At 37.8% G+C, this 26637-nt stretch overlaps 2 protein-coding genes across 2 annotated transcripts; one reads left to right on the top strand and one right to left on the bottom strand.

Moving 5' to 3' along the window:
• Positions 1 to 1362: 1362 nt before the first annotated feature.
• Positions 1363 to 2334, bottom strand: LOC131405855 (olfactory receptor 4Q3). Its single transcript, XM_058541094.1, has one exon. The coding sequence runs from the start codon at positions 2308 to 2310 to the stop codon at positions 1363 to 1365; it is 948 nt and encodes a 315-aa protein (XP_058397077.1). The 5' UTR covers positions 2311 to 2334.
• A 16325-nt stretch (positions 2335 to 18659) lies between these two features.
• LOC131405529 (olfactory receptor 11G2-like) lies at positions 18660 to 19646 on the top strand. The gene has a single exon (XM_058540509.1). It carries the CDS (start codon positions 18660 to 18662, stop codon positions 19644 to 19646), a length of 987 nt encoding a protein of 328 aa, XP_058396492.1.
• Positions 19647 to 26637: the final 6991 nt, after the last annotated feature.

The following is a 26637-nucleotide window of genomic DNA, read 5'->3' as shown; positions in this document are numbered from 1 at the left end:
TTACCTAGCAAATTCTAATATTAGGTGGAATTTCAGACTTCTTTTTCTTGAGGTATATTTTTCAGCTAAGTAATCAGAAAAGCCTCTCTATAGCAATTGATTAGGAAATAAAGTGAGCAAATACAAAAATATTGCTAAAAATCTATCATTAATTATCATTTAGTAAATAGAATAAACACCTTTCCATAGCCATAAAAATTTCAAAGAGGCTTATGTCAGAAATAGATAACCTTAAATATAAATGTTTAAGTGAATGTTTTTACAGATCTCCTAGCCCTGGAGCTCCTATATAGGTATAGTAGAAGTTAAGTAAGTGGTCCACCTAATTGGGATAAATACTCTTTCTGGGGAGAAAAATATTGGGTTAATTTTAATTATCTAAAATTACTAGCTTTCTTAGTTGATTATACTTTTTCTAAGTGATATGGTCAAGACACTTAACAAATCAGAGTTCATTTGTAAAAATGAAGTTGAATAACATTACCTACTCCTCAAAGCACTTTTGAGACTCAGAGGTAATAACTGTGAATGCTTTAAACCACAAGTCATTTCTTTTTTCTCTTTTCCTTTAGAATTCAGAGCTCTTAAACATTATGATCAGTTGAAGAGCCAGCTTATCAACTTGCCTCCCGTATAATTCCACTCAAAGAAAAAGTTGAGGTGAAATGGAACGCCTCACCTAGAGAAGCCTCTAGGCAGAATACTACGAGCTTCCATCACGCCAGCACTCCCAGATTTCCTTTCCTTCACACGTAAACTTGGCTAAGGGCACATATTCGTTCAAGTGAATTGAATTCAAGTGCATTTCTCAAATTTGGCACAATATAAAACACAGTTCCTAGTGAACACTAATATATAGGGTGGTTAGTGCTGTTTTTAGGCTTTGTGAGAGACAGGACAAAAGGGGTCCACACTGCTTCAGAGGAGACACTGATGAGACATCAGAGGAAACTTCCTGACTCTAGGACTTGTTAAACTCTGGGGCAGTACAAAAAGGGCGATGTAATATCTTCCTTCATTTCAAGAGAGTTTAAAAGTGAAATGAATTGGATAAATGAAGACTATTTATAGACAAAAGAGTAGAAGAGTTGATCTTCCAAGGTGTCCTCTTGACACTAGCACTCAATTAATTCCTGTTATCATTATGGGGCCAGTAAACACTCCTGAGTTCACTGCTTAATATTTAATACCCGAGAAAGCTCCTATGTCTCCCAACTAAAATCAATAGCAATGCGGTAAAATGTTTATGCTGGCTTCTCTTTTATACTAAAGTCACCAAATTGCCTTTCACGCACGTACTCACGTACGGGATGAGTTATGAGCATCCCAAGAGAGTATGTTTCCTAAATCACCTCTTCCTCTTCATCCTTTAACATGGCAGAAAGAGGCCACATGCTTTTTTCTCAGCTTCTTCATGGCTGTCTTCATATCAGCATTTCTGAGTGTGTAGATGAGGGGGTTCAACATAGGTGTGATCACTGTGTAAAAGATGGAGAATACCTTATCCACAGAGAAGCTGCAGAAAGGCCTCAGGTAGATGAATACACACGGCACAAAGATCAGGCTGACCACTGTTAGGTGGGAGGCACAGGTAGAGAGAGCCTTGCTCTGGCCCTCGTAGAAGCGAGTTCTCAGGGTGATCAGGATGACAGCATAAGAGAATAGCAAGACCAAGAAGCAGATAAGAGATAGCAGACCACTGTTCGAGACCATCAGCGCCTCTACCACGTATGTGTCCATGCAGGCTAGTTTGATGACCTGTGGGACATCACAGTAGAAGTTGTCCAGTTCATTGGGGCCACACAAGGGCAGCTGGATGACCAGCGCAACCTGTGTGATAGAGTGGATGAAACCCCCACACCAGCAGGCAAAAGCCAATTGAAGGCATAGCTGGCGGTTCATGACTATCAGGTAATGCAAAGGTTTACATATGGCAACATACCTATCATAGGCCATGACTGGCAGCAGAAACATCTCACTGGCTCCCAGGAAGTGCAGGAAGTAGATCTGGGCCAGGCATCCTGAAAAAGAGATGATCTTTCCCTGCTGTAGGAAATCCCCTAACATCTTGGGCACAGTAACACAGCTCAGACACAGGTCAATGAAAGACAGATGGCCCAAAAAGTAGTACATAGGAGATTGGAGCAGGCAGGCATCAGCTCGCACTGTTACCACTATCAAGAGGTTTCCCAGGACAATAGCCAAGTAAAACAACATAAATATTAAGAAGAGAAATAGCTGCAGCTCCCAGGAGGATGACAGGCCCAGAAGAACAAATTCTGTCACCTTAGAATCATTGTCTTTTTTCATCAAGTCAAGAATACCAAGTGACCTAGAGAAAGAAGAATTAAATTGGGACAAAAGAGATTTAAGTTAGACAAAATGCAAAAAAATATATACATATATGTCATCAGATTTTGAGTCTGGTGTTTACAGCATCATATTTCAAGATGAAAATATCTTGAGCAAATTCTGTGAGGTAGGAAACATGCATTTCTATGCAGCTAGAACAAAGAACATTTTGCATTTCTTCCAGCTTTTTCTTACTATAATGCTTTTAAATTGCCTTTGCAATAAACTATGAAGCGAGACAGTGACCTGGGCATGAAGTGATGAGAGCATGAGAATTATTCCATTTCTTAGTGGACAGTATTATATCCTTTAAGGACAAGAGTTCTGGAATGAAGTATCTAGATCCAATCCATCACTCACCAATGGAGTGACCTCATGCAAGGTATTAAACCTGAGTTTTATTCTTTGTTTATTTAATCTGATATAGAGATAATAATTTCTCCCAAAGTTGTTTTGAAAATCAAATGTGCTCTGTCTATGAGCACCATACACTTACACAAAAAATGACTAAATCTTTCAAAGTGAAGGAATATTTTTTATTCGTCTTTGTACTCACATCACAATGCTTACTGCAAAGTAGTTTATCAAACTGAAGGAGAATGCTTTGTACTATGAATTGCTATATTGTACAAAGGTTAGTAGTTATTATAAATGTACATGTTAGGAAACAAATTATTTAGGAAGGATTGAAAAGAAGCTCAGGTTCTTTGTCTTTATTTATTATCCCAGCTGACAGATGTTGGGAAGTTGTAGAAGAAATAAGAAATAAAATCTTTATCTTTAAAGTTTAGGGAAGCATCAGACTCAGGATGTGTAGGACAGAGGCTGGAAAACACTAATTACCAAAAGAAGAGACCAAGGGCAATGATCCACATCACTGAGGTATGTACAAAAGAGGCTCACCATGACCCATTTTGTAGGAAAGCATAATAAGAATTATGCCGCCTTTGGATTTTTCAACAACCATAGGTATACATAAATAAAAGATACTCTAAGAAATTGTTTTATCCATTTTCTCCCACTCTGCACTTACATTCATCCCCAACATTGGGTGGCAATGTCTTGGATTACAAGTAAAAAATCAGGGAACATTGATATATTTCTTCCATTGAAATGGCTAAGAATTAGCAGATGTCTCTCTGTGTAGATCAGGATATTTTCAATCTAGAACTAGCTCTAGGAAAAACATTAAGTGAGACAAAATTTCTATGTTTCTGTTCCCATTCTCAGTTACCTATTCTGTGTTGCACTTTGGTTCTCTGAAATCATTCAGGGAAAATTATTTGATAGTTATTCACACGAGGTATCAAGGATTTCCATAAACAATGTGGAAGAGAACTTGAATTTCAAAAAGAACAATTCTTCATACTAAGAAATTTCTCTCTATACGTTATTTCAAGATAAGCAAGTGGGAGAAAGATTTGAGGCCTAAGGAACTTTTGGTTGTCTCTGTCACACCACATACACGATCATCCTCTTCATGTGCCTATAGAGCCAGGTACATCTAATTCTACAGTCTCATAAGTAATGGAAGGAACCACCTCACTTTCTAGAATCATTTGTGAAACAAAACAAAGCAAGGACAGGTAATCATTTTCTGTCATTTGTACAGCCCTACTTGAGCTCCGATATATTGGAAATTTTCCAATCTTCTTTGGCTATACCAAGGATTGTCAATTTCCATGGGGAGATCGCATTCTGACATTCTTTCCAGTTATCTAAAATGTCGAATTAGCAGAGGTCAGCTCCCATTAAAATTCTGGATCTAATTTCATACCTCATCTTAGGGAAACTACAAAGAGTCTGAAAAAGGACAACCAAAGTTATAAAAAGATTGAAAAGAGGTTTCTGAAAACTAAGAAAAAGAAAAAACAAATGGAAAAGCAGAATCCGAAGACTGTTGTAATTTATGGCTGAGAAACAATGTGATTACTTCCTAATGTGAAGACATAATATGCAAAGGGTAGTCATCTGTGTTGTACACTTATTGTTTCCACAGGATATATATAGAAAAAAGGTAAGCTTGTATTAAGACAGATAAAATTACATTTAAATGAATCAGAAGAGTAATTTAAATAAGAATGTGTAAAATATGCTATAACCCAAATTACTACAAAACATTTTTAAACCCTAGTCTATGATCTACTTCTTTAAAGTAACATTTAATATTGGAAATCTTGAGTACAATAAATATTTTTGGGTAGTTCCTAGGAGATTAGTGTAAAGAGATTTGACTAATAGTTATATCAAATTCTTTAAATTTCGTAAGACAAAAATAGGCCACCCTGTGTCTTGATTATTTGAGTTGCAATTAATGTATGAGCTGGCTTCTGGATATTTTTAGATTTTCTTCCTGACTTAAGAAATTTTCTGCTTTCAGATAATATGAAAACATAATGCCAACCAATATGGAAAGTTCACTTTCAGTGTTAATAAAATTGCCATGCTTTGTAGAAACATTTCCAGCTTCTACATTTCTGAAGTCTCTGATCACAGTAAGAAATTCAGCCTGTGAGTATTCTCTGAAGAATGAAAAGAGCACTATACCCATCAGCATGAAGGAATGTCCATAAAACCGGCTTCCACAACATAGTTTGCCATGCCAAAACCCTGCCAGGGCCTGGGAAGCAACATTCAAAATTGGCAGCTCCATTATCACATTCTTAGCTGTAGGATCAGGCCCTATCAAGTGTTATCATACTTTACATCCTAAGAATAACCTAAGAATTTGCAAAAGTCAATAAAAATGTTCTTAAGTTGTCAAAATGAGCCAAAGGAATTGAGATGTTTAATGAGAAATGCAAGTCTTTATGGAAGGGCCCAATGCAGCATGGAAGGAAGAAGATAAAATCAAGTTCTCTAAATAATCAAGAGCTCTTATGGACAGCTGAGCAGCTATTCTCCAGTTTTTCTAAGCAGCAACCAGAGAGGTCCATGCAGAAAACACCAAGAAAGAGAGTAAAATTTTCCTCATGGGAGGAGTTGTGTTTTTTTTTTTTTTTTTAAATAATTGAGACTATTATATTTTACTATTTTGTGTGTTAATTTTTGCCTGTGTTGAACCAAAAGCCTTCTCAGAGGAAGAAACCTGATCACATAAATGATGGAAAGTGATTTGCTAGTTGGAGTTTAAGTGCCATGTGAACTCCTTCTGGAGGCATCTGATGTGTTTTCTGATTTCTCCTGAAACCACGAGAAATAGACACCATTTGTTGGAGGCGGTGCCCCTGATGGTATTTCCTGTTGAAAAGGGCAAAATCTTTCTGTCATAAACATTTATGGCTTTGTTTGACATACTGCATTTCAAATTGCATTTGGGGAAAGTGAAGAAGAGTTAGCAGAAAGCAACTGAAATAATTAAAGAAGTGGAAAATAAGATCTAGGAGGGACAATAGTATAATTCAGTAGTCTTAAGACGATATTGCCATGAATCTAGTATCTTCTGTTGTGTAAAGTTGATCCTATCTTATCCAAATCTTGTAAGCACCTTCCAAGATACCACTAGCCCTAGAATTCCTCGATGTTATGGGAATTAATTTCATTGTTCTGTGAATGCTTCTAAGTGTATAAATCCAGAACAACAAAATTAAGTGATTTCTTAAATTTAAAAATGATAGATGTCAGAGTATAAAGAGAAAAAGAGTATAGACAACGGGAGGTATAAAAATACTTTCAGTGACAGAAAGAGGAGCAAGGCAGGAGAGTGGAGTTTTGAATAAACATATCTGAAAAACTTACATCATTGCATGTCAGGAGCTGTGTGGGTTCAAGAAAGGAATATGTTACCCTACTATTCATCCCACCAGCCCTTTCTTCATAGTCTCAGGCCAGCAAAATGAGAAATTCTCAGATGACCATCACAGTTGTCCTGTCTGTGCCCTAACTGCTTCCTTATAAGTCAAGCCCTAGTTGAAGGCTGGCTGTATGGATTGGAAAGATCTCTTGTCACTAGGGCTCTGGCTGTGTCAGAGGCTTTTATGGTCTTTATACTACTGCTCAACCTTTAATGAGCCCTGGGATTCCCAGGCTGCTGCTTTTTGAATTGTCTGAATCTCAGTTCTTGCTTGAAAGCTGACCAAATGCCCAAGAGACTCTGACACAGTCAGACCTTATTGCACAACACAGCACACCCCTTTTACTTACTTTGGATTGATTAATTTGTCACTATGTATTCTACCAATTTTTCATGCATCAGTCTCCCAGAGTAAAATGATCCTATTCTCACTGGTCTCTCACAACCATGTTTCCTGGAGTGGGCTGGGCTGAATGGTAAATACCAAGTCATCACTGGAAGCTGTGGAAGCAGAAACATTTCCTTCAAGGTGTTATAGAGCCTTAATACAACAACTCAATCTCTTGATGACACCTCAAGCAGCTTATCTAACTGGTGGCTATGTGTGGCTCTTATACAGAAAACACAGCTGTTGCCATTAGTAATTGAATATTGTTTAATATTGTTGTCAAAGTATAATTTTTTTAATGTTATAAAATATAATTCTCAAACAAGTAGATGAAGAACACATGTCAAAAATTGTATCTAACTCTTTAATGAGAAACAGGAGAATGATGAAGCCAGTTCAAAAGAGAATATAAAAACGTGACTACATAATCAGAGTATAAGAAAGAACACTGAAATAAAATTCCTAAGTTGTATGTAAACAACGGTTAATATCCTACAGGGTAATACAATCTTAACCTATGGGATTATCCTTTCTCCCACACTAAAAAGAAAATTAACACAATTTAGCAGTTTCTATTACATCTAATTATATAATTGTACATGTCTGAGATCCCATCAATAGTAAGTTAAACAAAATACATCCCCCTAGAGTTAGATGACTCTTAAGTGGGCTTGTTGAGCAATATTTTAACATGGCATCAAAAGGTCACTTATATACTTGGATTTCACTTTAGATAAGGACAGGAAGTACAGCATACCAGCAGGATAGTATCAGACATTTCTCTTTTGCAGAAGGAGCTCTCACAGCAGTCCAGTTGTTAGACTTTTCCCTTTCCCTGTTAAGTGACACCTCAGGGGAAAAAAGATGAGATCGTGGGTGTGTGTAGGATCCACCTTCACTTAGTATATACAGGCTCCATAAGAGTCAGTATCTCCTGCCACAGCTCCATCAACATAGCTTCCAGGGTTCCTCTAATGACATGCCAGTCACTAGAGTTACTGCTTTCAGGAAAGCCCAAACCTATGGCTTCTCACTAAGAATTAATATGTCATTCACCATCTTTTTACTCCAAATAAAAAATTACCAATTAAATCTTTTTGTGCTAAGAAATATTGCCTAGTAGAATAGTTGACATTCCACCATTATTAGGTTTTCAATGAACAGAACTAGAAAATTAGTCTAAGATAGAATTTGTTCTTAGAAAAAACTATTTGCATATACTATAAACTAAGGCAAATAAAGTTTACTGTCCTCCAAACTTGTATAACTTTCTGTTTCATCACAAGTTTTTTCCTTTATCATTTTATTTCATATCCTGGCACAACCAAACATTTATACTTTAAAATAAATTGCTCTTCTTTGCTCTTGAGAAAAACATCTCCATTATCTTGCATAGACATTTGTATTTCCTTGCCACAGTGTATTTAGTAGAGTCTCAACCACCCATATTAATGACAACTTTTAACCAAAGTAATTGCTACAGATTGAATCTTTGTGTCCCCTCAAAATTCATATTTTGAAACCTAACCCCCAGAGTGATAGTATTTGAAGGTGAGGCCTTTGGGAGGTGATTAGGTCACCAGGGTGAGACCCTCATAAATGGGATTAGCGCCATTATTAAAAGAAACCCCAGAGAGCTCCCTCATCCCTTCCCCTCTGTGAGGACGCATCTATCACCAGGAAGTGGGTCCTCCAGACCCGAATCCACCTGCACCTTGATCTTGAACTTCCCAGCCTCCAGAATTATAAGAAATAAATTTCATCTTTTTTTTTGCCAACCAGTCTATGGTAGACTAACACAGTCACTAACTTCTATTTTCTCCCTATCATAGAGAGAAATAGGAGGTTGATACTTAAGAATTTCTGTCACACACAAGCATCTCAGCAAATCAATAATTAGCACACATTCTATGAATGCCTGCAGTCACACACATCCCTTTTTATGTTTCTTAGAGAGGCGAAAATAATCATATGCCTTCACGTGGTCTAAAGGTAGTTAGACACCCTATCAAACTGTTATCTGATAGCCGTTCTACAATACATAAAAATGGTAGGAAACTAAAATTATGGCTGATAATCAATGCTTTTGCATTCTATCTTATTAAAAATTGTCTACGTATCTAAAGATTTTTCATTAATTATCAATTTCGTATTGGTCCAATTGGAAATCATGTGTAAAATGATATATTACAGAGTAAAACAACTACTGTCGATAACAAAAATGTTCAAGTAATAAAATTCAATTTGGTGGAACACATAATTTTATATTTTTAATAATGCTAGACAAGCGGAAGTAATGCTAGCTCATCTGATCAGTGAAACCAGTATAGGAAGTTTATTAAGTTCGGATTAACCAGTTTTTCTATGTGAGAATAAAGCAAAGTCTTACAAAAAATAAAATGCATGTTTGTGTTATATTCCAACCTGATATAAAATGGTGGAAAAAACATACAGTTCTTACTAAACCAAAATGACCAACCTATTCTGATTTGTTCAAGGGTTCAGTCTGAATACCTGAATTTGAATTCTTACGTATAAATGCTTCCAAGCTAGCAGTTTCTGTTAGAAGTTTTTGTTTTTGTTTTTCCTTAAAAGGTTAGCACATTTAAATTATTAGAAATTCAATTTCTTTCTTCTCTGGAAATTCTTTCCCTTATTTTAAATTTATGAAAGCACTTAATCTCTGTAACCAATTAGAATCAGAGCTCCATTAAATTGAAGGTTTATGATCTAATTTATGAGTTTTTTCCTAGATTAAGAAAATATTTGACACTCATACAAGGAGGATGAAATATTTTATCATTTACAGACACACAGAGAACGTTCAGCTTCAGTGTATAAATTCAGCCATAGGTGAAAAATATGAACACAGATAACTTGTGAATACTCCTACAGAAAAAAATAAAATAAACAAAAATGAACAGTGTAAGGAAGCAGTCTCCTGGGAATGCATACTTACTTAATTTTTAAAAATCTGGACTTTTACCTATTGTTCAGACGTAATATGTACAGACCAGATGGCTCTGGCCCCTTCTATTTCCCATTCACTCTGAAATTCAGAGCCCTCAGCATAAGAGAGGTGCCTGCAAATTCACTGCTCTACTTCACTTTTTGAAGCTTGCACAGACTTTCAGATGCAAATATTGGGCACACAGAAAGGATCTCAGTCTCTAATCGGAGAAGCGCACCGCAGCCAAAGGTTTGCCCTGGAGACGAGATTGCTGCCATGCCCTCTCTCACCAAAGTAGGCCAGATCTTTCAGATTCTTGTTTGAAATACATACTGCCCAGGATGAATGGGGCCTTCTCAGTCCCCAGATATAAATCAGTCTTGACTTATAGATACAGATCTTCCTGTTTCTAACTTTTGAAAGATAAAGACATTTTAGACAGACAAATCGTCAGCAATCTTTGACACGTGACAACTCTGAAAATGAACCTGGTCTGTCTTTTCTGATTAATTATAGAACTTCTGGAATCAGGCAAGTCAAGGAGACACAAAGACTCTGAAAGGCACACTTTTTGCGATGTTTCTTGATCCAAGGGCTGCTAGGATCCATTGTGTAAATTTTAGACAAACAAATCTTGACACTATCATTAAGTGGGGTTGTTCTATTATTCTTTAACGTGGTATTCTCGTCTATTCTGTCTAGTTTCTCAGTTTTTGATAATACTTCTTAATATAGTAATATCTAATTATATTGGTTGCAAATTTATTGTCATCAGCAAGAAATAGTTATTGAGCAACCTCTATGCGAGGAATGTAAAAAGTTAAGATACATACTTCCTAGTTGCAGCTAAGAAAATGGATACACATATAAAACTTTTATAGAAAACAGTGGAAGGCAATTTTGTAACCTTCTAAATGAAGGTATCGGACAGCATTTTCCAAATTGTATTCCATGCAACACCAATCCTGAAAACTATTCTGAAAAAAAATGAAAATGAAAACAAACCCTCTGGGTTCAAATAAGTTTGGGAATCATGTCACCATACCACCATCTCATTTGGGAAATTCTCCATGCATCTTCGCATAGCAAAGGCTCTGAGACACTCTAGAGAAAACCAGACCTATTTAACTTTATTCAAACTAGTATTTGCCACATTTATTTCAACACTGAACTTCTTTCACTAATGCCTATTAATATCTTATGGAAATAGGCTCAAAAGAACCTGTTTTTTCATTCAACAAATATTTATTGAGCTTCAAATATATGTGAGGCTCTGTGCTAATGGTTGAGGTGATTATGATTTTGAACAGGATAGAAGAGGTACTATTCCTCATGGAGTAAACATGCTTATATGGAAAACAGACAGTGCACAAAATAATTGCGATTTTGATAACTGGTATGAATGAATAAAACAAGGTAATGGATAAAGAGCCATTGAGAGGGGCCAACTTTCGATTGCGTGGTGACTGAAATACGGTGAACAAAGAGGAGATGAGATGAGTTTGAATAGGAAGCCAGAAGTCAGACCCTGCAGGGTCTGATAGGTCATGGTGAGGAGTTTTGTCTTTATTCTAAGAAGGGTGGAAAGAATTTGAAAGAATTTTTAAAAGGTTACTAAAATTATTTCATAAATATTTTTATAATACCACTCTGGGTGGAAAGCAGGTGACTGGTTGTCTTCCAAAAAAGAACCATTAGTAGCTTACACTAGCTCACTGGCAAAGGATATAGGCATAAATGGATAGATTAGATATTTTAAAGCATGGATTAATGTGAAAGTAGTAGAAATGAAGAGAAAATGAAAAATTAATTTTTTTTTCTTTTAGAAGTAGAAATGACAGGAGTTGCCTTAACTACTAGTAATAGACAACTAAATTATTTAGACCTACCAACAGAAAAAAAAGATAGAAAAAAAGCATCAAAAAGCTAATGAAATAGAAGGAAACAACAATGCTGGATTCTTTGAGTAATTCAGAACCCAGAGAGGTAAGCAAAACACTGGAGCACTAAGCCTTCATTTTGCCTGAGAGCATTACCAATCATGGCAAACTTAGGATTCATCACAGAAGCTTTGCAAAGGAGACAGAAGTTAAGGCTCAAGATCTTCCCTTGATGGGGAGGCTTGTAGGAGACACTCTTCATCTTAAGCTGAGACACAAGAAGATATATCTTCAGGATAAGTGGAAAACAGAACTAAGCCTGCTGCCCACTGAATTCCAGGGAACTAGGGAAAGTTGCCTTGACAATGAGCAGAGGCATAGAAAAAAAAAAAAGGAGAGAAAAAAAAATATTTGAGAAGTTGGGGCCACAGAGAGGCCCTCACAAAGGTGGCAGCCTTAGTATACGTATTGGGAACCTCAGATTTTGCCTTTGCTTAAGGATATCCCTAACAAATAGTGTCCTTTGGTGCCTGATAGGCACAAACCCAACTCCTCTGTGGAGAAAGGCATTTCCTTCCAGGTCTTAGAGAATCCCCATAAATAACTTTTCAAGGGCAATAACCAGACAAAACCAAAGATAACTGTATACTTTTCTATTACTACTAAATGTAACAAAGTACCACAAATTTGGTGACTTAAATAAACTTATCATAACAGTTCTGTAGGTCTGAAATCTGACAAGGTCTCACTAGGCTAAAAGTCAAGGTGTAGGCAGGGCTGCATTCCCTTCTGGAGGCCCAAGGGGAGAATCTGTATCCTTGCCTTTTTCAACTTTTAAGGACTGCCCACTTTCCTTGGCAGGTAGCTCACTTCATCCATCTTCACAGCCAGCAAAGGTGAGTCCAGTCCTCACACCACCATCTCTGGTTCCCACAGCCAGGAGAGGGCCACTGCTTTAAGGACTCCAGTGATTGATTACATTGAGCCCACCTGGGTAATCTAGGCTACTCTACCCAGCTGAAAGTCCTTAATCTTAACCATATCTGCAAAGGCCATTTCCCCATGCAGAGTAGCAGGTTGACAGCTTCTGAATATGTTATTTTGAGGATTGGGCATAGACATCCTTGGGGGTCCATTATTTTACCTATCACAATATACAATGAAACAAGATGCCATGCACGAGAGCCAACCAACACCTCAGACAGAAGAAACAGACCCAGACTTCAGATAGTGGGCTTATCATAAATTGTTTATGAAAAAACTCTCAGACTTAGATGTTTTAATAATTGCCTATAAAGATGCAAAACACAAGGTTTGCATATTTTTCAGAGTTAGGAAGGGTGTACTTCCACCCTTCTCCATTTTGCTTTTGTTTATCATGTTATTATTTTAGTCTTATCCTTCACAGATGATGTTCCTGCTGATACAACTCTAGTTTGGCAGTTTCCCTCCTATTCCCAGAACACTCAAGACATAATTCCATGTCTTCTGTACAGATTTCTCAACTGTAGCTGTTGAGAAATCAATTCTCTGCCTAATGGTTCTGGAAAGGTAATCTATTACCTTTTTTTTCTTTTGTTCCTTTTCAGTTATTATTTTTGTCCTTAATTTCTGTTGTTTAAATATAACTTGTATAGGTATGAGTTTATTTGTATTTATATGCTTGGAATGTGTTGGTCTAGCTCCTTGCAGTGGTATATTTTTGTGCTTAACTAAATCTATAAATTTTTTCAAATACTATCTTTGTAAGTATTGCTTCTATCTGACTCTCTCTTCTTTTCTTCAGAATTGCCAATTAAACTAATGTCAGACTTCCACTTTTAATTTCTCTTTCCTTTTTCTCTTCTATTCGTCTATCCAGAATTCTTTAATGTACAAATTCTTCTCATGTTGTCTCTAGTTAATTTATTTTCCTATCTAGCCTCCCTTCTGCTGTCAAATCAATCCACTGAATTTTTTTTTTTTTTTTTTTTTTTGCTGAGGAAGATTCGCCCTGAGGTAACATCTGCTACCAATCTTCCTCTTTTTTGCTTGAGGAAGATTCACTCTGAGCTAACATCTGTGCCAATCTTCCTCTGTTGTATATGTGGGTTGCCACTTCAGCATGGCCCCTGACAAGTGGTGTAGGTCCATGCCTGGGAACCGAGCCTGGGCTGCCAAGGAGGAGCACATCGAACTTAACAACTCAGCCATGGGGCTGGTCCCAAGTCCACTGAATCTTTAATGTTAGTTATTGTATTTTTTTTGGATGGTTACTTATCTTTTCTCCAAAAAATAATTTCATATCCATTAACCAGAATGTGACACATACACCTGGTGTTAAGTGATGAGGATGATAAATGATAGAGAATTTTAAATCAATTCCAAATGGAATGGAAGAAGCTCTTGGTTCCCTCATGAGGCATAGTTACTAGGAAAGCAGATATTAGCCTTTTAAAAAAATATGTTCAGGTTATTAACTCTCTCTTCCTTTGTTAGGGCTGGGAGGGGTGGGTGTTGAAAAAGTGTGGTGACCCTAGCTCTTATGGAGAAGAGAAGCAATGCCTCCTGGTTGCTAACTCCAATGGTGGAGAACAGTAGCTTCTCCAAGCAGCAAGAAGAAGGAATGTGTCATCTAAAATGAAACTAAATATCATAGAAAACAAATCTATATGCCCAATGTTTCTGTCCACTAAGGCAGAAGAAAATTCTAGTGAAAATTCCCAACTTGTGAAATAGAATGGAAAACATCTTTGTAAACTTGATGCTAATAAAAACATCTCCAGCAGAGTGGAAAATTTGCCCACCACAATGTGCACAAAGTTTGGAAACACTTGCCTCAATTCATTACAATGTGGAAATACTTCTAGTTGGACAGTATAAAAGCCAATAGTTGGCAACCTATAGCATGCCTCCCACAGATGACATTAAGATGGAAAAAACTGATTCTAGACAAAGTTATTAAGTAGTGAAAATGCATTTTGGTTCCAGTTTACTCTACCTTTTGTGCCTCCATTCCCAATCACCATGGACATATTGTGGTTCTGCCACCTCAAACTGACTCTTGATGCTCTGAGCTCCCCACATTGCACTATAATGACCTGTAAATGCTTTAAACTTCAAAGATTTTTTTGATTTACCTCTCAATACCAAATAGAAATAGACATTAATAGACTGACTATATTATTGTGTTATTATACTTGACTCCAGAATTTCTCTAAAAAGTCATTCAGATGGTGAGATCTTAAAGCAATATGTAGGAAACACGTTAGAGGAAATATTTTTGGAATATGGTTATTTGGGTCCCTTATACTCATCAAAAATTATATCTGTATTTTATATATATACACATATATATACACACACACACACAAAAGCTTAGAAGAATGTTGGGAATATTTTCAAGAATCTTAAGAGAAAACTCATCATGCTAAGACAGTACTAAGCTAATAAGATTAGAACATTGATTCTGAAGAAAACCAAAAATGTACCATGATGGATTCACTTTATGCATTAAAAACAAAGGTCTCATATTCTTTAAGTGGTCCCATTCTTCTTTTTTTTGTTGTTGTTGAGGGAGATTGGCCCTCAGCTAACATCTCTGTCAATCTTCTTCTGAATTTTTTTTTTTTTTTTTTTGCATGTGAGATGTTGACACAGCATGAGGAGTGGCTTGATGAGCAGTGTGTAGGTCCGTGCCCAGGATCTGAACCAGTGAACCCCAGGCTGCTGAAGGGGAGCGCATGAACTTAACCACTACACCACCAGGCTGGCCAAGTCCCTTTTTTCTTCCTCACAAAAGAGAAGCATATTTTTTTATTTTCTACAGCATTTTCTCTGGGGATTGACTATATGACTGTCACAGTTCCCTAGAGGAACCTTGGTTTTACAGAGTAAAGGACAAATCATAATTAGCTTTGAGTTCGGGAGACACAGCCACGTATTCATTTCACACAACTACTTATTTTTCCAAGTTCCTCTCCTGAAGGCATCTAATCACATAAGGTAAAGGCAGATGCTGGCCTGGGAGACTAGCCTGCCCAAAAGACTACTGAGATGAGCAGTCACTTTTTGAAATACACGAGGGGCCAAATCTCTGGAAATATGGACCAAAAATAGATAGAGAAAAGATTCCTCTCCAGAACTCCATTTCTAGATTAAATTTGTTATATAGGTGGTACTTGAAGCCTTTCTTCCAAATTAAAAATTGGAAACTACGCCCAAAGTCTCATCTACATCATCTTCCAGACATCTCCCCTGACGAGACTCTTGGCAGTCATACAAAGTTAATTGTACAAAAGGGGGTTTGTTTTCCAATGAAGTCCTGGGAATCGACACTTTTGAGACTGAGGCTGAGAAGAAAGGACACAGCTGGTATAGTTCCTCTCGGGCATAGCTCCCAGGTATGCAGAAATCGCATCATGTCCCCATCCTTTATTTCTAGGATTAGAAATAATCCTGATTTTCTGTTGCTGTTCTTGGTAAAACATCTGAAGGACAAAATTCAAATAGCTTCAATCCCTGGGCAAAGTTGCAGTGTTTGTCATTAATTGAGATAAGCACAGATGAATCTGTTCTCTAAAACATTAATTTTTCTAGCTTATTCACAACGCTGTAAGTTACCATATGCTCTCTTTTGAAAATAAGAGTTCAGTTATGACTAATAATCCATAGAAAATGTGTTAAACAAGATTAAAAGTACTGTTTCCCTGGTTCCTTTTTAGGAGCTGTATCTACACATCCTTACAGGGTTCCAGAGAGACATAGAACTGAAGACGAAAGCTACAATAAACAATTACCATCCACGAGGAAGTCCTAGTAGGTTACAGAATTGGGAAGAGAAAATTAGTTTGGGGATGTTTCATAAATGCATTTTAAAACAACAAGAATGTTAGCTCTTCGTGTTTTGTTTTTACTTCCATAGATATATAATTGCTTAACCCATAAGCAGCCATTGCTGGGGAAATTACAGTAATGTTTTTTTTTTTTTCCTGAGGAAGATTAGCCCTGAGCTAACATCTGATGCCAATCCTCCTCTCTTTTTTTGCTGAGGAAGATTGGCCCTGAACTAACATCCGTGGCCATCTTCTTCTGCTTTATATGGGATGCCACCACAGTGTGGCTTGACAGGCAGTGCGTCGGTGTGCGCCCAGGATCAGGGCCCGTGAACCCTGGGCCGAAGCAGAGCACGTGCACCTAACCACTTGTGCCACCGGGCTAGTCCCTACAGTAATGCTTTTATCTAGTAAAATTGATTCCATGAATTCACTGCAAGCTGGGAGAAGCAGACCCAGGCAGAAAACCTGGCCAAACTAAGGTAATGGCAGGGAGAAATTCAGAGTTCTTCTGAAGGAGGTACTGGACGCAAGTGTACTTAATACCAATACCAGAAGGCTCCTTGGGAAAGTGAAGGACAGTGTTTCTTTACCTTAAGTGAGGAAACCAAATTAAACTATTTTAGGTCTTTCTTTTCCATAGGTTGCTATACATTTTCTTCATTGGATTGATCACCAGAAACCAAATCATTAAATGTTTTGGAAAATCAATCTAGATCAGAATACCAGCCCCTATTTCTTCTTAAATACCGAGCCAATCTGTCTCACTCGCTGCTTTCTCCAGTTATATTTCCTCTTTTCCAAGAGCTTCATAGAGTCTTTTTCTTCTAATAATACCTTTAGAAAAATCTGAATTAAAGTAGCAATGGACTGAAGGGACTGTAAGAAGAGAGATAAGCAGAGTTGTTCAAAGGAAACCTCCTGGGTCCAAAAGTGCTGCAACTACTGAGTAATTCAGTCCTGAGGGAAAAAAAGAATATCAAGGCTACATCTATCCACCCTAGGACTCTGACCATGTGTTTCCACATGGCTTGTACATCCAGAGTGTGTCCTCAGTGGACAATTTGAGTGCTCGGCTGCACAGGGCATCAGGCAGTTCTGGAAAGCAATTAGGGCAGCCCCTTGCTGTTGTTCCCAGGGTCTTCTCAGTACTTTCTTGTGTCCTCCCAATACTCTCATGGCTCATATACGGGCCTTTTCCTTTCTCTTTGTGGACAACAGAGAGAAAGGAAAGGACTTCAATAGGACCCAAGGGGACCAGTGCATGTTCATTTTTGAGGTAGGCTGAGTCAACTTCAGGATCTCATATAGGATGATTGACCCTCCCTCTTTCCGTGGGCCTAAGAGGTTTCCTGAATCACAAGACTCTCAAAGCTAAAATTGGGACAGTCCCAGGGAAACAGGTACATTTGGTTACTCTAATCTCACGCCATACTGGTCCACCACCTCCTCTTTTTGGCATGCTCTTGCTCCCATCTGCCCCCACGACCTCCCTCCCAGCTTCAAGGTCCAATGGAATGGTACTTGCCTCGCATATGTGAAATGACTAAGGCCTCCAGATGAAAAGTTAAGTCAATTAAGACTCAGTTGGAGACATAAATAATGGTTTATTCATTTAACAAGCAATTACAAACTACATACTGACTACAAGATAATGTATTAGATACTAAAAAAGAATCAAAGATGATTAACACTTGGCCTTTATTCTCAGAGGTTTATAGTCTAGTAGGTATACTAAGACATACAAAAAAAATCCATTATATGAATAATAAGGTGGAAATTCTTTAATGCATAAAAATACTGTAGCTTTTAGAATGTTACTTCTCATTCCCTCTAGTTTAAAAAATAATGATTTGTTTGTTTAATATTGATTCAGCGAATATGTTGGCTTGCCTATGAAGTGGACTGCACTGTGCTAGGCTTTGGTAATATAGAGTTGAAAAATACAACCTCTGCTTTCATGAAGCTCACAGACTGAAAAGAGATAGAAAAGTGACCAGTTACGACAGGGCATAGTACAGTAAGTTCACACACACAGATACATTGGATGCTACGGCAGAACAAAGACTTAGTACATGATAGTGGAGTCCAGCCATACCTCATGAAGCAGGCAATTACTGAACAGCATAAACTGCAAGTACAAGTTACCCAGGGGAAAAAAATGTAAGTAAATAAATAAGTAAAAAGAAGGAGAAAGAGAACAGAAGGGATCCAGAAGGGATAGGAAAATAGAGGAAGAGAGAAGGAAGGAAGGAAGAAGCAACAGACATCTTAGGTAGGGAGAACAGGATAACAGTATGTCATTTGGTGGAAGTGCAACTATTCTTACTGGGGCACAGGACTCAAGGGGACACAGGGAAAGAGACGAGGTTAAATAAAGTAGATAATGATCGGATCATGAAGGGCCTCGTACGTTATGCTCAGTTGTTTGGATTTGGTGTCATGGTGATAATGTCTCATTGCAGCACAGCTTACAGACTAAATGAACATCTCTGGATCAGGATCCCATTCGGAGTCAGTGAGTGAATTCATCCTTCTGGGTTTTCCCTGCAGCAGGGAGATTCAGGGCGTCCTGTTTATATTATTCTCCATCAGCTACCTCCTGACTCTCATGGGAAACGGAGCCATTATCTGCGCTGTGTGTTGGAACCAGCATCTCCACACCCCCATGTACATCCTGCTGGGGAATTTTGCATTCCTAGAGATCTGGTATGTCAACTCCACTGTCCCAAACACACTGGTCAACTTCCTTTCAGAGACCAAGACCATCTCTTTCACTGGTTGCTTCCTTCAGTTATACTTTTTCTTTTCCATGGGTTCCACTGAATGCTTCTTTCTCTCAGCAATGGCCTTTGATCGATACTTTGCCATCTGTCATCCTCTGCATTATGCCACGATTATGACTGGGCAACGTTGTTTCAACCTAGTGATTTCCTGTTGGGTGTGTGGCTTTCTCTGGTATCTGGTACCTGTTATTCTCATCTCCCAACTGCCTTTCTGTGGCCCTAACGCAATTGACCACTTTGTGTGTGACTCAGGCCCATTGCTGACCCTTTCGTGTGCTCCTGCTCCCATGTCCAAGCTTGCCAGCTACACCCTAAGCTCCCTCATCATTCTCCTTAGCTTCCTTTTCATCCTTAGCTCCTATGCCCTGGTTCTACTTGCTGTGCTTCGGTTGCCTTCGGCAGCCAGTCGGCATAAAGCCTTTTCAACCTGTGGGTCCCACTTGACTGTGGTGCTGCTATTCTATGGGACCATTATGGTGATGCACGTGAGCCCTGGATCCCGCCACTCTACCTTGATGCCAAAGATCATGACCTTGTTCTATGCAATGGTGACTCCACTCTTCAACCCCTTGATTTACAGTCTCAGGAATAAGGAAATGAAAAATCCTCTCTGGAAAGTTCTGGAAAAGTTTAAAATTTCTTTGAAAGTCTTCAGCAGCAGGCTCAGGAGGAGTATGGAATAATCTAGTTTAGTGTGATATGGGTGAAGCGGCCACCCTTTTACTTTCAGTCATTTGTAAAATCATTCATTCAATAGATAGTCACTGAATGCCTCCTCCATGCGAGACACTGTGCTTGACACTAGATTATGAAGATAATTATGAAGGTAATTCAGACACAAGCTCTTTCCTTAAATGACAATCTAGTAGGGGAGACAAGCAGGTAAGAAAATAATTACCGTAAAATGCAGTAAATGTTCTAATCAGTATATGTACAAGTTGTCACAGAAACACAAAAGAAAAAAACACCTAATTTAATCTATAGTTGTGGGGGTGTAGGGATTGGTGTTAGGGAAAACTTCAGTCAACACAATACTAGACAAGTGTATTTTGTTGTGAGGAGGGGAAAAGCCTTGTATTTCTGTTCAATTTCTAGATAGATTTCTTTTTCAGTCTTGTGATATCCGTGTAAAGATATGGAACTTTAAATCAGATATCTGGATAGGAACTCGATTCTTCCATTAACCAAACTATGTGAATTTAGCATGTAACTAAATTTCAATTCAAATTGTAATGGTAATTCCTACCCTAGAGGACTATTAGTGTGAGGTTTCAGTGAGATAATGGGTATAAAGTTTCTAAAACAATCCCTAGCACACAGAAAGTATGCAATAAATGTTCATTGAAAATGAATTTTGGTGAATTCTGTGTTCTCGTGTTGTTTATCAGAATCAAAAGAAATCTCAGACGCCCCCATGAAAGTCACCTCCTCTTACTTTTGGCGTAGTAGATTATTACAGAGTAGATTATGTTTCCTATATTTATATCCCAAATACCCTGTGTTTAGTTTTATTTGTTTTGGTTTTAGTTTGGGATGTGTATATGTGTGTGTGCACAAAGTATTCTAGAGAATTAGTCCTCAAACTGGGTATCCCTCTGGGGATATATGAAAACTTTCCAAGAGATACACAAGCATGGGTAGTTCTATTTCCAAATCGTCAAGTTACATATGTACATTTTCCTAAAGCTGCTGCATCCACGATACATCTGTTGCTGAAGTTTCAAATGGTCTTATTTCACACATCCTCTTTCACAATCGCTCTTCTCTCACTTTGAATATAAAGCCTGCCTTTCACCCATTGTGACCATAATATTTCACATTGCCCAACTACATAAACTTCTAGTTGTGGCATTAAGTGAGTAATTCAAAATACCAAACTCTCTACTATGAAAGTGAGTGAACTTAACTGTCAGGTAATAAATCCTTTTGTAACAGGTGGTTTACAATTATTTGTTTCCAACAAAATTAAAGGAGGTTGTCCCAAAAGAAGAACTTGAGGCAGGGACTTGGGTTCATGTAGTTGATCAGGAAGTGATTTCAGGAAGCAGGAGTGGGGAATGAAAAGAAGCTACTGTAATCAATGAGGACTTGATTCCACTGGAACCTCTGAGAATTCTCTGTCTGAATGTCATGGGGTTAGGGCATTTATCAACTAACTGTGGTTGCACATTGGGGGGGTTAACACCTCATCTTTCCAAAATGTATTGGCTGGTGGACCAAGCCAGCCTCTGTGACTTCAGAGAAGGCCCTGGGAAGAAAGCAGAAAGACACATGGACATGGCTTGAGATGGGAGGGATGCTGCCAGACTGCTTCTGAGCCCCCCAGGGGCTGCCCACCACCTCTGTAGCTAAAATCAGAGATGGGTCAAGAGGGTCAAAAACATCCACTACAGAGGCTACTTAATTAACTTGCTAGCAGATAATTACAATTTTGCAGTTGACAGTCAGCGTGTGGTAGTGGTAAGAACTAGACTGCTTGAGTTCAAATCTTGGCCTCCATCAACTGCAGGACTTCATACAGGCCTCCATTACCTCATATTTAAAGTAGCAATAATAGTAAAACTTTCCTCATCGTGCTGTTGTGAGGATGAAATGAATTAATCTGCTTACCAGAGAGCCTAGCAAAGAGTGAACACTAAAATGTCTTCATTATTACGATATTTCATGCTTGGCTCCACAGGGAATCTGTTCTCAGTGCAGGCTCTAATTTAGAAGTTATTTTTCTATCCAAAAGAAAATTCCCAATTACTAGAATGTAACTGAAAACTTGGGCTTTAGAGCAAAGAATCAACTAGTCAAAACACTGTACATTCAGATAAGAGAGAGAAAGAAAGAGTATAGAGTATACCAACAATATAGACATTTCTGAATCACAAAGCAGAAATGTTAGTGTGTTAAAGAAAATGTGGGCTTTCTCAGAAATATGACTGACAAGACTATCTTAACATGAGTTATGAACAAATGCACATGCAGACACTGAATCACCTCTCCAAAAAATCCAATTTCCTTATGTAAAGGAACATACGACATGCAGAAAATTATTGGTATAGTCAAGACACTGTAAAATAAACAAACAAATAAATAAATGCAGCTCAGACCAAAATATATTATCATAGTCACTTATTTCATTAGAAAGAACTAGAATTTGACATCAGATTTCCACTTTAAACAGTTTCTTGTATAACACATACAGTTTATTGAACACATTATATCTAAAATCATACTTATATTTCTTATTTTGATGTATATGTTGGTCTTTCACAATGAATCTCTTCTCTATCTTCTTCATATTCCTAATTAACCTCCCCCACTTCAAGTGTTGCTATGGATCACTAATTCTCAACTAGGAATATATATCAAAATCAGTGGGACCTGTTTTTCAAATTATACATGCCTGAACCCTGTCTCTGGAGATTCTAACTCAGAAGATGAAGGACAGTTCTAGACTATGTCAATATTGCAACAAATGTCTATGTGCACACACCTCAGTTGAAAATGTTGTCTAACCAGACTTATTTGTGTCTAGGTATGCACTTTTTTACATAATATTTAGACTTTCTGAAAATCGGGTAACAAAATGTTGTACACCCCCACTCCAATCCTAGAAATGTAAAAGTCAGAGAATAAGGCAGAATATATAGATATATGCAATATATAACACATCAGAATTGAAACAAGTCTGACAAAGCCACTCTTTTGTTAGAGGAATTTCTAGTCTATCTAGTCTGAGAAACAAAATATTTGGGGCAATTGTCAGATAGGGTTCATCTAAGTTAGATTTCTATCTGGAATGATTCTTTTAATATGAAAATTCATAGTATTTATAAAAAGACTAACTTAGAATCACTAAACTTGCAAAATTATTAATACAATTTTAAAAACTACAGACATGGTGCTGGAGTTAAGTCCCTCTTCTCATCAAGGGATTGGTGGAAACCACAGCTGGATATGGCCAAGAGTCCTGGTCCCGTTCAACTCTTCTTCTTCATTATTCTCCTCAGGTGTTCTCTGCTGACCCTCTGCTGTACCCCTCACCGTCCGCATGCCAAACCAGCTAAAAGCCCAGTGGCTCTTCTTTGATACAAAGTCAATGCACTAATTGAAGAGAAATACTGATCACTCCATTTACAGTACTCTTATTTTAAATTTTCTCTGCAGAATCCTATGCAACTATATTTCTACAACTCTATTTGCTGTTGTTCTTAAAGTACTACTAAAATCCATGCAAAAGATAGCACTCATAGCGTGTGCTCTCCTTAAAGTTTCTGAAAAATTATACACTGCACTTACCTATAATCGAGAGTGGTCTCAATCTCTCTTCCCCTCCCTCTCCCCTCCTCCTTTCCTCTCCTCTTCTTCTTTTTCCTCTCTTCCTTGCTCTCTCTCTCCACACATTCTGTTCTACTCAAGAATCATATACCTCTCTGGCTTTTGATAGGAAGAGAATTTGCCTTCAAGTCAGGAGGTTACTGAAAACAGTCTTTTTCACTATACAGACACCATTCATTCTGTGATAATTCTGTTGCTACACAACTGAAGTCTTTCCTGGCTCTGGCAAGCCAGAGTTCTATTTAATAATACCATGCTCTCTATATAAATGCTCTTACATATCAAAACAAAAGCTCACTATTTACTACTTGTGAATCAGAGTTTTTTCAGATTTTTGCCAAATCTGAAAAGGATAATTTTTGAGCAGGGAAAATATGTACTCCTTTGCCCTGAAATCCTTATAGCCTTCATGTTATAGGCTGAATGTTTGTGTTCCCCCCAAATTCATGTGTTGAAACTTAACCCCAATGGGATGGGATGATATTAGGACACGGGGCCTTTGGGAGGTGAGTACATCATGACAGTGGAACCATCATGAATGAGATTAGTGCCCTTATAAAGGAGACACCATAGAGCTCATTCACCCCTTCCACCATGTGAGGTTAACAGTGATAAGACAGCCATCCATGAACAGAAAGCTGGTCCTCACCAGACTCTGAATCTACTGGTGCCTTGACCCTGGATTCCCCAGCCTCCATAACCGTAAGAAATTTCTGTTGTTTATATTCCACCCAGTGTATAGTGTTTTGTTACAGCAGCCTAAACAGACTAAGACACTTCCAGAAGTAGATAGCCTTTCAGTATCAGGACCTTTCCAAGCCTAAATCCCCTCACATGCAGTCTGGTTCTTGTGGTATCTTACAAGAACAAAATCACCCCCACCTTGGCAGCTTTGTGCTCTCATAAACTATGTTAAGAATTGCAAAACTCTCTTTATAGTTCTGGATTTTTTTCCTTATAGGTATTATGGCCACAATCAGGATAGCATTTGCCAAATGATGAATAATCATTGTTGAACCATCTTTACCAAATAGTAAGGTTTACATGTCATCCAGTCACAGGTTCTTAAGAATTGAAAGAAACTTCTAGATAATCCCATTCAGCTAAACATATAATGCTTCACTCCAGTGACTATCTAACTTACTGAATTCCTCCCAGTGATGGGGAACTCACTTTCTTCAGAGCTCACCCGTTACATATTTTGAAAGTTATTTGATTTCTGCCTAGACAAATAAGATACTTCTGTATAATTCATTTGTTCATTAACTAACCATTTTTATAGAGTTTCTAAAATGTTTCAATAGTCCCACCAGGTCCAGAGATAATAGATCTGAATAAGATATAAAAAATAATCTATGGGGAAAATAGACAAGTAAATCAATAACACAGTGTGCTTTTTTGGTTTGCTTGTTAAGGAGCAGAGACTACTGAGCCTCTTCTCCATATGCTTCCACCTTCTACCAAACTCTCCTGGCAGCTTCCCAAGGGAAGAGGAGTTACTAATCTGATCATTCAAAGCCTGAGACATTGCCAGAACCATACTTTACTATGGAACCAGGCTATTAATCCTTAAAATTCTGGACTAAGTTTTCCTCCTGGTCTTTTGCTTCCTGTTTACATAAGGTAGAAGCTCTGTTATTACTCAGTCATGGAAGGACTGTCACCTCTTCTATTTCATTTCTTCTCTTGCATGTAAAAGCAGACTTAAAAGAGCCTGAACTTTCCAGCAGCCAATTTATTTCTTTCACTTCCTATCTCCACCTGAACCAGGACTCTCATCTCAAAACCCTTCCTCCCGCTATTCAAGCTTCTCTGGGCCCACACCTGCATGAGTTTGTAAGCCCAAGATATGAGTCATAGACCCAGCCATCTTAGATTCAAGGGAGAATTAAAAAATATCCTCTTGTCCTAAACCTGAACCAGTTTCTCTCGTGAGTATAATCTTGTATGCACCCATATATTTTTAAATATGGCACTTCATTTCCCATGTGTCTGTTGCTCTTTTGTGTACATAGTTCCATCAGTATGGAGTCTCCAGAGGAAGGGATAGTGGTAGGCTTATTAAAACCCAATTCTGAAGTCTTAATATCATTTATTCAAACAATATTGATGAAGCCTTTAGTAGATGCCAGGCCCTGAAACCTGTCATGTATTCAGAATTTGACCTCATAAAGTTTACAGCCAGTGGGTGACACAGAGAAACAGGCAAATAATTTCTGTGTAATGAGGAAAATGCTATGATAGGGAAGAACAAATGCTATGGATCACACAAAGGGAATGCACAGGCCACTTATTCTGGGCTTTCAGGGTAAGTGGCACCAAGCTGAAACTAGAGGGATGAGAAGGAAGATGGTAGAAAGATAAAGAATTAGAGAAAGAATGTTCCAGGCAGAGATGTGGAATGTGCAAAAACCTGGAGGTTAAAGGAAGCATAGAATGTTTAGGAAACTGAAAGTCCCTCAGGGTAATGGGAACACACAAGGTAGTAGAGAGAAGGCTGGCCTCTCCTGGTGCTAGAGGTTTATATAAGAGCATATCTCAGGCCAGAGGGCTCAGGGAACATTTCTCCATAGGAAGTTACACTGTTTGAACCTTCATTCCACTGGTTTTGGTTCCACCATTTGTGGCAATACATAAAACTTGAATTTGTCTTCCACTTAAGAATACTTAAAATTTTTCTAAGCCAGAGGTTTTGTTAACCTCAAGGTGTCACTTCTGAAAATCAAATATCTCTAGTTTTATATTTTTAAAAAGATCCCCCTATAACAAGTGAATGTATTTCAAGTTGTCTCATTATCCTGGTAAATTTTGCTAGAGTTTTATTATGTTTCTTTTAAACCAAGATCCCAGAACTGTGAGTAGTAAAGGGGAGAGCAGGGTTTATTATTTCCCTTTACCAACATAGTATATCATTAGCACAAGCCAAAAATCCCATTTGTTTTCTGGCAACTAAAGTCAATACGTCACCAAGTAAAACCTGTGTCTTTTGCACATATTGCTTAGTAATATTTTCCATTTCTGGAACTTGTACAGACACTCATATTGTTTACCACAATTATAGGGCCTCAAATTTGTTCTGTGTAAATGCATTGTTATGCATTGCCCATTCTCTCAGGCTGTTAGGGATTTCTAGATGCTATTCTGTCAGCAATATATTCATTATTTATCCCAGCTTCATTACAAGGGTAATGCAGACTACATCTGACCTTTATAAGCAAGTATACAACATACCTATGTCTATATCTATATCCAAATCTATATCTATCTATTGTATATAAAATATATATGTAGTTTTTCTTCTGGTGTGAAGTAAGCTCCTCATACATCAACCATATCTCAGATAGC

This window comes from Diceros bicornis, chromosome 5 (genome assembly GCF_020826845.1).
Source record: "Diceros bicornis minor isolate mBicDic1 chromosome 5, mDicBic1.mat.cur, whole genome shotgun sequence".
Taxonomy (NCBI): Eukaryota; Metazoa; Chordata; class Mammalia; order Perissodactyla; family Rhinocerotidae; genus Diceros; species Diceros bicornis.
This window is presented reverse-complemented; position numbering and strand designations above follow the sequence as displayed.